This window comes from Crotalus tigris, unplaced genomic scaffold, assembly GCF_016545835.1.
Source record: "Crotalus tigris isolate CLP2741 ecotype Arizona unplaced genomic scaffold, ASM1654583v1 scf7180000024398.1132909, whole genome shotgun sequence".
Classification (NCBI taxonomy): domain Eukaryota; kingdom Metazoa; phylum Chordata; class Lepidosauria; order Squamata; family Viperidae; genus Crotalus; species Crotalus tigris.
The window spans coordinates 575,957-588,615 of record NW_024100566.1 but is presented as its reverse complement, the minus strand read 5'-3'; the positions used below and the strand labels follow the sequence as shown (position 1 = coordinate 588,615).

General features: G+C 38.8%; 1 protein-coding gene across 2 annotated transcripts in view; it reads right to left on the bottom strand.

The window, feature by feature from the left end:
- Positions 1-425: 425 nt before the first annotated feature.
- The window catches only part of SOS2 (SOS Ras/Rho guanine nucleotide exchange factor 2), a 38,161-nt gene continuing 25,927 nt past the window's right edge, over positions 426-12,659 (bottom strand). The window contains exons 16-24 of one of the 2 annotated variants that reach the window (XM_039329470.1): positions 12,200-12,362; positions 10,555-10,672; positions 9,127-9,299; positions 7,470-7,586; positions 6,023-6,284; positions 5,422-5,466; positions 3,794-3,903; positions 3,199-3,289; positions 426-1,551 (exon numbers count right to left, since the gene is read on the bottom strand). In XM_039329470.1, coding sequence (XP_039185404.1) covers positions 1,508-1,551; positions 3,199-3,289; positions 3,794-3,903; positions 5,422-5,466; positions 6,023-6,284; positions 7,470-7,586; positions 9,127-9,299; positions 10,555-10,672; positions 12,200-12,362 — 1,123 coding nt within the window. In that variant the 3' untranslated portion in view covers positions 426-1,507. Of the gene's footprint in view, positions 3,290-3,793; positions 3,904-5,421; positions 5,467-6,022; positions 6,285-7,469; positions 7,587-9,126; positions 9,300-10,554; positions 10,673-12,199; positions 12,363-12,659 lie in introns of both variants that reach the window. The other variant, XM_039329469.1, reaches the window with a different exon arrangement.

Sequence of the window (12,659 nt, the reverse complement as noted above, 5' to 3'; positions counted from 1 at the left end):
TTGTTTCTAATCTGAAAAGTCTTGGTTTAGGTTGAGCACATCCTATTTTACACAGTCCTAGTCAGAATTGCTTCTCCCAAAAAAGTAACATAAGGTTTTCTTGCAACTTCCTTTTTTTGGAATTTTATGAATGACTGTTTTAATTGTTTTCTGAACCACCACTACCACCACCACCCCTTTGAATTTTTGGCCTAAATATCACACAGGGTAAAATAGTTTACCACAAGCAGGTGACATGAAAATTATTGGGCAAATAATCAACTTGTTTAATCTCTGTAGTAGTGGAAAGGAGGAGTGCACCATGTTGGATTTTCTGCCTTCAGCCCCAACTTGCCTAGAGCCATTTCTGATCCAAACATGCTAAGGAGTTTCATTTATTTTTTTTAACATGACAATCTTGCAAGAATAATATGACTTGAGCAGACTTTCTTAAAAATTAAGATCAGGTGATTTATTAGTCTGGTTAAGAACTCTGATACAAAGAACATTAAAAAGCCACAGACCGGTCAAGAGAAGGCTTTTGGATTTTACAGTACTTGAGCATTGTGAAAGAGCCTAGTCACAAAAAACCCCAAGGAAGCCTGGTAGCATCTATATCAACCTGTTTTAAAGCCATCATTGAGCAAGAGATTGCTGAATGTGCATACAGGTAATCCTCGGCTTATGATAAGTTTGTTTTACAATTGTTCAAAAGTTGCAATGACCTTGGAAAAAGGGACTACGAACTACACTTGCACTTACAACCACTGCACCACCCCTATAGTCAAGCGATCGCAGTTGTTAACTGGTTCACATGATTGTACTTTATGATCTTTTTTGCCAATTTCTGGCAAAAAACACCCATGGGGAAGCTGGATTTGCTTAACAATTGTATGGTTTAATGTCCACTGTAAAAATTGTCGTAAAATTAGGTTTGACTAGAATTATGATCTCAATGACTTACAACATATGTTCCAGTCACAATTGTGGTCATTAGTCCATCTCTATTACCTATACCTCAAAAGATTTCAGGCAAGCTCAAGATATCAACAAATACAAAGGGGTTTTAACACAACAATTGTTAATTGATAAGATACTGCTAATCTGTTTCACATGTAACCTGTATCTACATAACCAACCTGTTGTCCCCTCCTTTCCCATCATCCCTATTTAAATCCTATATCAATCTATCCCACTTTTTTTCTATCTTAGCCATGGTTGTGTATACTGGCTGACCCAGCATGCTGACTAGGGGTTCTGGGAGTTGACGTCCACCCATATTAAAATGGACAAGGTCTAGCCACTCTACACATCTGATAAAGTGAGTTGTGGCTCATGAAAGCTTATGCTTTTTTTAAAAGTTAATTGAAAAAGGTGCTACCAGACCCTCTCCAGATTTTTTTAAATCCTTCAACCAGACTCATTTAATACGCCAGCTTGAATGGAAAAGAACAGAATTCAACTGGTCAGAGAAAGGTCTTATTTAAGTTTCAAAATGTCCAAATAGCATTCTTCAATATCTGCTGGTTTAAATGCTACATTTCCAGAAGGGATCCCATGATGACAATGAAGCTGTAATTTGAGGAAAGAAGGGTAACGATAATCACTAATATGTAGGAAAATGCTTACAATAGTATAATGCAAAGAACAGATTGCAGAAGAGATCTCAAATCACAGAAATGTATACAGGCTATTACTTTGTAATTTATACATTATAAACAACTGTACATAATATGGTGCAATAGCTTTGTTCCTCGAAATAGCAGGCAACTTTTTAGCTTAAGACACCTCCGCTTGTCTAAACAATGAAGGCACAACTGAATAGGACACACAAGCTAAATTCTCCTTGAACAAGTGGGTGAAGCAGATTCCTTTCTGCTTCTCATTTAAGCAGACCAATTGTAGTGCACTCTCTTGGTTTAGTCACTTATCTTTTCCCAATTTCAGCAGCAAAACTACAAAAATTAAGACACGATGTCATCTAACATTTGAAAACAGGAGTAATATAATGGTCTAGCACAAACCTCTTGATTTTAATTTTTTTCCTGAAAAGCAATTATCTGAAGAGGTTTATAAAAACAAAATTAGAAACATGACATATGTCTTCATTTTGGTGGGACGTCCATCAATTATGGCATCAATTGGGCACATCCACTTGAAAGTTCTCCCAGGTAAAACAAATTGAAATGAATCTATTCACTGCAACTCGGCTTGGGTGAGAACTCTTCATGAGCACTTCTCAATGCATCTTACCTGATGCTTTCTAGAAGGCCATATTGGTTGGGATTGTTGGGATACAGCTTGAAGATACCAATTTGGAGAAAGTTCTCCAATTAATTGCACCTTTAAAAATACACACACACACACAAACGCGTGCGCACACACACACACACACACCCATATATATATAGAGAGAAAAGGTTGCTCATGCTCCAGTTTGGAAATAAAAAAATCCACCAGCAACCACTTTTGTTTTGGCTCAGTGCAATGAACTGATGTCAGTTTAAAATTAATGTAGTGTATCATTTGCAGTGCAAAATATGGTATTCTTTGTCACAGCACTGAAGAGGAAGAGGAGAAGGCAGTGTTACTGATCCCCTGAGGAGAAGATTGATGGTGTGAGTAAATAGGCTAGAGTGAATCTGAAGGCTGTTGTTCCAATGCTTGAGGATGAGTCTTGATCAGCAGCACTCTGGTGCATGTGTTTGCTGACAAAGGGCTCAAATACATGGTGTCATTGGAATAAATTAAGAAGAAAATGTAAAGTTAGGAGCTGCTATTCCAGTGTCAATGACTACCATAATGAAGGTCATTGAGGAGCTTCTGCATTTTCTAGCAAGGAGTGTCTGTGCAAAGGAGGGTGAGAAAGTTCCCTCTTGTAAGTCTTTGGTGGCAGTTTTGGTAGCTGAGGACTGGAATTCTGGCGAGGTGGGACTGGAGGTGCTGCAAGGCTATTAAGATTTGGGCTGAGCATGCACCAGCGACGCAATATTCGAGGTGATGGGGTGCCCGGAGGAGTGTTGGGGGAGTTTGGGCATGTGCTAACTTCCCGGAGCCAGTCGGGCTCTCTGTGAAAGTGTCCCACAGGTGGTGGCTGAAGATTGAATGAGCAGTTCACAAAGTGCTCTGGAGGACGAAGGGGTACTGGAGGAGGAGTGTCAGGCAGAGGGTCTCTTGGTGGAGGTGGTGGAGGGCTTTGCAGTGGCTGATCAAACAAACCAGTGTAAGCTGGGACTCGTGGTTGTATCTTTGGAGGAGGAGGCTGTCTCGGGGGGACAGCAGGAGGATCATCATCAGATCTGGAACCACCCTGAAACACACAAGAGCAGAATCATCTAAACTGTTCCCAGCATAAATTATTTTGAGCAAGAACTTGCATTAACCCTCATATGTCTCCATCTTCAAATTTCCTTCCTGAATCAGAACACTGATGTTCTCAAAATACAACGTTCCATTCCTCCTTTTCATCATAATGTCAACTCCTCAGACATTAAAACAGCTTGTTTTAAAGTTAATGGTTTAAAATTCCACCAAAATGAATGGAATTTAGCTCTGAGGATGGGTATTTCAAAATGCCTAGTAATACCAACAAGCCACGTTTGAGACGGTTAATGTAGCAGACATAAAATTGGCACATGAGCTGATTAACAAGCAGGTGAGTTTGTGATGGTTTGAGAGGATGCACAAACACAAGAAAATAAAGAAGAGAGACTGAGCAGTAAAATCAAATCACATAAAGCTTCAAGATCTCTGCTTTGCTCATAATCTACAAATACTGTACACTTAAAGAATATTCTTTTAAATAGAAGATTACCTTTGAGTTCGAAAGCTCCTGATCAAACTTCTTGCGAGGAGGCAGAGGAGGAGGAACCAGGGGTTCTTCACTTAATTTATGCAAACTTCCACATGAACTAAAGAATGATTCTGAAGAAAAAAGTAGACAGACTTAAGCGTGTCTGATTGCTTACTTAATCTTTTGAAACCTTATTTCTTAAATGTATAAATTGCCCTAGCAATTATTTTTGTATTTTTGATACAAATAGTCCTTGAGTTACAACCGCAACTGAGACCAGAATTTTAATTCTAAACAAGGCGATTGCCAAGTGAATCATACTCAAATTTTACAATAGTTTTTGCCATAATTAAGCAAATCACTGCAGTTAAGTGAATCATGAGGTCATTAAACGAATCTGGCTTCCGCCGTTGACTTTGCTTGTTGGAAGCTATCTGGGAGGGTTGCCAATGGTGATCACGTGACTCCAGGGTGCTCAACTCTCATAGATACATTCCTGGTTACCAAGCACTCAAATGTTGATCACGATTGTGGGAATGCTATGACATTATAAAGTGTGAGGAATGATGGTAAGTTGCTTTTCTGAGTGCTGTTGTAACTTCAAATGTTCACTAAATAAATGGTTGTAAGTTGAAGATTACCTGTATATACTTGTTTACGTTTTGCTTTATCTATCTATGTTTTAATAGTTTCTGTCTTTAGGACAGGATGAGAAAATCTATGGGCAGTTTTCTACAGTGAATGGAGCTGACATTTTTGGAGGATTTTTTTTTTTTTTAGTATTTTGGAGGTTTACAATAGCGTGGTCAAAGAAACAACTGCAAAGATTTTGAGTATCTAACTGGCTTTTGGCCACAAGCCTGAAAGCCTTTAGAAAGGCAGTTAAGAGCTGGATGTTTCCACAGGCTGTGGATCAGAATGAGCAAAGTCCTGGTAGGATACAATGCATTTTAGTTCCAATAGCCATTTCGTTGTTTTGTTTTAGTGCTGATTTATATTTCTGCTTAATGACTTTAAACACTATCTGGAGTCATATTGTTTGAGTTTGGTGGCCATATTATTATCATTATTATCACACACACACACACACACACACACACACACACACACACACACACACACATCAATTCAACACAGTGAACATACCTAATAATCCTGCCTCCTCTTTTCCCCACAACAATCCTATGAGGTGAATTGGGCTGAGAGTGAGTAACTGGTTCACAGTCATCCAGCTGGCTTTTATGGAGGGAGGCCTAGAACTCAGTCTCCTCATTTCAAGGCCAGCACCTTAACCACTACACCAAACTGGCCAAATATAAATGTTATCAATAAATCATTATGCACAGTAATCCTCAAAAAACAGGAAGAAATTGCTCTAATTTTTTAGGAGGTTTGGCATTTTCTGAAGTCTCACCAAGCTTTAAGGTGCTCATATTTTCCCTCAAAACTGCTCCCAAAGCCCCAACCTCCCTAGAAGAATCTGAAAAATCACCTCCTCAAAATATTAACTGGATCACTGGTTATTCCCCTTATCCGCTTTAGATAGGGCCAAAGATCATACAACTTTAGGGTTAGAGTGACTCTTGCTGCTCTTTTGCGTACATATACAAAGAGACAATGGAACTCTAAGGAACAACCAGAGTACTTACTTGCCTGTGGCAAAAGGACAGGAGCAAATATGCTGTTGTTGCTACCTGTGAAGAAAAGGCAGAAAGGACACAATCAAGAATTTTTCCTTGCCAAAATATTGTTTAGAATTTAAAATACATTCATGTGAAGAAAGAGACACAAAGAGCTCTGCAGGCTCATTCATGACAGATGGGAACTGCTGAAACAGCATATGAGCTTTGCAAAACATGGACTGGCTTTAATGATTCAAAGGCGGCTCTTTGTTTAAATGTTTTGCATGGGTCTAATAAAAAGTTAAGGAATAGAAAAGAAATGGTGAGCATAAAGATTTGGGGTTAAATCATTGATCTCCGTTGTGCCATTAACACTTGAGTTCAGTTATAAATGGCATAAAAAGAAATACAGCTTGTTTTAGATCTCAAAAGTTAAAAGACAAAAATGCTGCATTCAGAATACATTAACTCAGTGACTAGAATCTTTCAGTATTCCCATCCACCTCTCATCCTCTAAGCCAGACTTATCATAATATGATAGGAGCAGTAAACCTGCAAATATCAGAAATAAATCTAGTTTTGTTTTATTATTGTAATTTAAAAATGTAAGGTCATTCAGAATACTTACCATAGGAGCTATTGAGATCAATGTCTATGAATACACTGACTTCTGATGAGGCAGACACTGGAGGAGTGGATGGTATGTTTGGTGAGGTTGGTGCCGATACTGCAGACTCCTGTTCAGTTTCAGTGATTCTACTAAAACTAATCTTATATGGTTCCTTTTCAAGAGGAGTTGGATGGCCTCTCAATGTGCCAGATGTGGAGCTGTGCCTGCCAGCATTTGGCCTAATTCCGGGAGATTTTAGAGAGTAGCTTGTTTTCCTAGGCTAAAAGAGGGAGAAAAAAAATCCCAGTTTTATCCTATTTTGTTCCTTTGAGCTATTTTGTTTTATGTTTAGAAATACAAGGAAATAAATCAGTGCAAAAAAGACTAATCATGCTAAACTAAGAATTTGTTTTCCTTCCTAAGCCATCTTTTAGAATGAAATACTAATTTCAACAATAACTCCCTTCAAGCTACAACTGATTGCATGCCTTTGATACCTCCTCTGATACAGAAGGAAGCAAAATCTTTATTTTGCTTTGAAATAGAATTCTCCATTGGAAACGAAACAAAACATCTTTTGAGGGCTTAGATTAATGTAAATATTAATTATGTGGAATAATTCAGAACACTCCACCAAAAAGTGCCATTTAACACTACAAAGTAATGTTGTGGTGTTAGTACATTGAGATTATTACACTTTTTCATAGAAACCTTGCCAGGTTTGAGAAAAGAGCAGTATCTCTGCAAACGGCACACATCTCTCAGCGCACACCATTATTTTTTCTACAAATCAAATATATACACTATTAAGTGGACTGCTATACAGGTAGTCTTCACTTATCTTCCAGTTGTTCAGTGACTGTTTGAAGTTATGATGGCGCTAAAAGAAATTCATGATGTTCTCAAAAGTTCCAGCCCTCAGAGTATCTCCACAGTCAAGTGATTGCAATCTAGGCACTTGGCAACCAGCTCATAACAGTACCCTGTAGTCACATGCTTATTATTTGCAACCATCCCACAAGCAAAGTCAATGGGAAAGCCAGCAGGGAGGGTTGCAAGTCGCTCCAGTAAGTTGCTTACCCAGCAACAGCCCCGCCCTGCCCAGCCCCGCCACACTTGTGGGCCATTTGTGCACCCTCACCTGCCTGGCATTAGCCATTCTTGGCCCTGTTGTGTTCATGATGTGCCTCGTGGGCCATTTCCCCTCCAGGTAGTAGCCATCCCTGCCTATAACACACCTTGCCCTGCCTGCCTGCCTGACTGCCATCCTGCTAGTGAGCTACCTAGGGCTCAGTGACCCTTGATCATTGCTTAATGATGGCAATGGAGAGTGCTGGGATTGCTGTTGTTAAATGATGCAGTCATGTGATGTTATGCATCACATCTGCATCACTTAGTAGCCGAAATTCCAGTCCCAATTACTGTCATTAACTGAGGACTAGCTGAACACTCTTTGAATACTTACATATCTAGAGGGCTGCTTGCAATTTCGGGGCTCAATCTCTTGAGATTTGTTGAATAAATAGTCTGTGAATTCTTTTTCCGGGTAATTTCCCATGGGGTTCAAATTTTCAAAGAATCTCTGAAAAAACAAAAAAGTATCATAACAAGAAGTCAGTGTCAGCATATGCAACCCCCCGCCTCCAGTAAGATTTTAGGAATCCCATTTGTTCCCAGGCTCTCAATCAGTCAACACTGTATCATATTTTTCTTCCTCAGATAGCCTGAGCAATCTTGGCATTATTTATGGATTGGACTGCATGTGTGCACAGTGTATATAACAAATGACTCTACAGGAAATCCTCAACTTACAACCAAAATTGGGATCTGAATTTTGGTCACTAATGTATTCATTAAGCGAATATACATGACAAGACCCGTTTTTATTGTGGTCATTAAGCGAATCATAAGGCCATTAAGCAAACCCAGCTTCTCCAATTTACTTTATCAAAAACCAGCTGGGAAGGTCGCAAGTCACAATCACAGGACTGCAGGATTATGCAATCTGTCATAAAGACAAGCAGGCGGCCAAATGCCTGAACTGTGATCACGTGACCACAGGGATAGCGCAACAGTCATGTGATGACAGGTTCTAAATCACTTTTTCTGAAACCATCACAATTTTGAATTACTGTTAAATGGTTGTAATTCAAGGAGTACTTGTACTTCCATACATATTAAACTGAAAGCAAAAATCCTGTCCAGAATATGAATGGCTAGTTCAGTTAAATGGTGGCTGCAGTGTACTCCCACCTATTTTCACAAGCTATTATTTTCATCAAGAAAATCTAAGAATCTGGACACTTTAAGTCAGACATGTCAAACTTGCAATGTCACGTGATGTCGTGCGACATATCAGAGCTTTTTCCCCATTGCCGGCAATGGGTTGGGCGCGGTTTTGTCGTGACATGTCCGGCCCATGGGCCGGCAGTTTGACACCCCTGTTTTAAGTGATTTACTGCTAAATCTAATCCTAACGTTGTAGAAAACACTAATGTACAATCACATAATTGACTTTAGAAAGGTCTACAACTCTCCACTTAAACTCTCTGAAAAATTATTCTTCGATCTCCTTTGAAGACCTCTAGCAAGGACAATCCACTTCTTTAATTGGCAGCTTATTCCATTGGCAGGTAGCTCTTATCATCAGGAAATTTCTTATGAAATCTAGCCTGATCCCACTTCCTCATACTTTTAACACATTGGTTTTAGTACTGCCTTTTAGACAATAGAAAATATGTCTATTCTGCTTCCGTGTGACAACCTTTCAGATATTTTGAAGGGGCTATCATATATCTCTGTACAGTTTATTTTCTGAGGGCTCAACATATCCAGATAATTTAATGGTTCCTCACAAAACTTGATTTCCTGGTAGCCCTCCTCTGGATTTGCTCCCATTTGTTGCTGTCTGTAATGAAATGTGGTGCTTAGAATTGAGTGTGACCTGGCAGAACAGGATGGAAAATTTCCAGTGATCTGCCCATTATTGCAGCTCAGGATAACATTTGTCTTTTTTTGCACCTGCATTACACTGATGGCTTAGTTATCAGCAAAGTACCAAAACACTATTTGTCATCTTATCAGATCCAGAGGGAACTCTCTCTGCAGTGCTGTCCAATTACCCGGATGTCTGGTTCAACACGTAAACAGTAAGGCTGGTTCTGATACTGTTGGATTTCTCCTGTGATTTCAGCCACCTTCCTCCTTTTACTGAAGTTGATCAGTCCTTTCCCTTGTCTTTTTAGGAAGTCAGGATTCCCTTCTTCTGTCTTTAGAATATTTGTTAAGTATATCCCTAAATAGAGGGAAAGGGCAAAAGGCTATTAGCTTCTTCACATCCATTCTTTCTTTTTTGTTTATGACCATAACAGAAATGCTTCCTTCAGAAAAATTAGCCTTAAATGATAACTACTCGTGAAGTATTGCATTACCTTTTGAGCTTTAGAACGTCTAGCAGAAGCAATTGACGTTTCAGATTATGAGAACTTAATGAGGACATTTTAGGGAAGTATTTTTTTTTTATTTTTCTGCATCCAGGTAATAACTCAACCTACTTTTATGGGTTGTTGCACTGTGTAATAAATTATCAAAATCAATCATAAATAAGGGGCAAGATTCCTCATAAGTCACATGCAACACCTATCAAGTAAGAATGTAAAATAACATGCTATGAACATATTTTATAGTACATTTTTCAGTGAGACAAACAGTTGTGTTCATGCCTGTTCATCAGTAAAACAGACACCAAGATTTCCTTTCTCCCCTGTAGACCCTACACACTTCTCCCAAGCCTGAGAGAATTTTTGATACACGTCTGAAAGATGAGAGGGAAGTGAAAGTTTTGCTGTCCAACTCCAAATAGCAGCAAATGAAAAAATGACCAGCTTCTGTGGAATAACCATAACTTAAGAATGACTCAATTTCCTGACAAAACTCAGTGAAACCTCAAAGAAGCCACACCACTAAACCATTTTGGACCATTAAGTAATAAGCTTACTAATTTCTAGTATGCCTTCCAGTAATATGTTATGACCTTAGATCCCCTCCCCCAAAGTGGGCTGAAATGTACAAAAAATAGGCAGTATTTGATGGTATACTAAATAAATTTAGTTAGCACAGTACTTCTTTGGAACCATACTCTAACGCAGAGGTTCTCAACCTATGAGTCGTGACCCCATTTGGGGTCGATCGACCATTTCTTGGAGGTCACCAAACAAGGCGATCCGCCATTTTTCCCCCTCAGGGGGCGCCGCCACGCATGCGCGCCGCGCATGGGGGCACCGCCGCGCATGCACGGCACGTTTGTGTGACGGGGTCGCCGTCACACAAACGTTGAGAACCACTGCTCTAACGGCATTTCAGCAATCATCTCAAATCGAAATACCTTTCGGTTTTCATAATCAAGGAAATAAAATTATGCAGCAGAAAAGCACTCTCTCAAAGGATACTGCAAAACACCCTAGAAAGAATGTCATAATTTCCTTAACTATTTATGGATTAACAGGAATATAAGAAACAGCCATTTTTTCCGTCTCTGTTGTGTAACTTACCAAAGAAAGGCACACATGGTGGATTGATTGATTTGAGTTTAGCAAGGTATTTTTTAAAGTGATCTTGACTTAATTCTACTGCTTCATCTAAAATTTTCTTTTTTCTTTCTTGCAGTGCCTGATATTGGATAGAAAAAAAATCCACATTTTGATATTGTAGGATTGATCTGTGTAATATTCAATGCTGACCAGAAATTGTGAAATCTTCACAACATCTCTCTGTTCTATATCATTTCTCAGCTAATACTTTTCTTTGCTGTCCAATTGCCTTACACAGAATCATCTTGGTTGCTATATATTCTCTTTTTTTGTTATTAAAATACATGTTCTAAGGACAGAAATAAATGGCTGTAGAATAAAATAGTAAAAACTTTTCATTGAGTATAATGCAAAATAATTCAATAATTGGTAAACCCAGAATAAAATGGAGCAATGAATATTGAGCTAGAATTTACTTTACATTATCACAGATTGGAAACCTTATTTAATTCCCCCCCCAAAATCTCATCATGATTTATTATACTATATTGTGATGTGATATATGCTTTGAACTCCTATACAAAAGGCAGGATGCAAAGTTGACAAAAAAAGAAAGCGTTATTTTATCTAGTATCTTGTGCATAGCTTGTACTTTTCCTATTTTCTTATTCCTTTCCCTCCTTCCCAGAATTTCCCCCCTTGCAGACGGGATATTGCTTGGATGAACTGTCTCTTCCTGAACTGCTTTTCTTTGTGTGCAGGCAAAGGTGCTATCTGCAAGTTACCTCAGCTCTGCAGCCTTGATTAGTTAAGAACTGGTGTGTGTGTGTGTATGCAGTTGTTAGAATGCAGTACTGCAGGCTAACTCACTGCTCATTCCAGGAGTTCGATTCTGAGCGGCTCAAGCTTGACTCAGCCTTCCATCCTTCCAAGGTCAGTAAAAAGAGGACCCAGATTGTTGGGGGCAATATGCTGACTCTGTAAACTACTTAGTGAGGGGTGTAAAGCATTGTGAGGAGGTATATAAGTGCTATTGCTAATTAGCACCCAGAACCAGCTTGCACTGCTTTCTGAAATGGGCATGATCCTAATCATTTGATCCCAAAGGCTTCCTTTTGTATTCCTAAATGGCCTAGCCAGGGGCACGTCAAGCATGCTGGTGCTAATACCCATACTTTCAAAGTATATTCCAGATTGTGTATTTGCTTAGTCTCTTGTAATCTCTTCCTCTCCAATGAATGTAAATACAGACATTGATTTTTCCTTGCTAATTTACCCAAAACTAAGGTAAGGATTCTACAGGATGGGGGAGGGGAAAAAAGGACTGTAAGATTTGCCCCCTTTCCCAACTTCCTTGTGAGACACAGTTAGGGTTCATCTGGCTGATGGGGGTCATAATCTGCTGACATTGTAAATATTTATGGGCTATTTCTTAATAAATGTTTTATAAGCTTTATTAAAGACCTGGTGTCTTTTTTGGTGTTCTACTTTGGTATCTATCCTGCAAATTCTAAATTAAGTGTACAAACACAGATTATCAGAAATCTTAGTTTGGGAAATAACTCTCACCATGTTATTCACATTTGTACTGAACTGATCTGCCATTAGTATAAAACAACTGTATCATTGGTCACACTTTGATTATTGGTCAGCCACCAAGACTTACTTCAAACGTGTGGTCTAGTCTGTACACGGAGACAGAATTCATTGCACTGACTATTTCAAGAACTCCATTGAAATTATTTAAGTCCTGGAAAACCTGCAAAATTTCTATAATCCTGCTTAATACAGCCACTCGCTCTTCAAAGTTTTCCATTTCTACTATACACCTAATTTAGAAAAAGGAGAAAAAAACAGTAGAGGTTTGTTGGATGCTACTTTAAAACTATTGTCTTACTCTCATTTTGCATTAATCCAGATGTACTATATGAATAATACCATCACATATTCATTTATTATCTATGTCTGAAAGAACTATTTTCTTTCTTCAAATTTCTTTAGATTTCCACTACAATCTGGCCCATCCTTAGCAGCTACACCAGGCACAAAAAATACAATCAGCCAATAACTATTGTGTGGCCCTAAGACTCCAATGGAGTGGGTGATACAACAAAATTGCTCCCCCT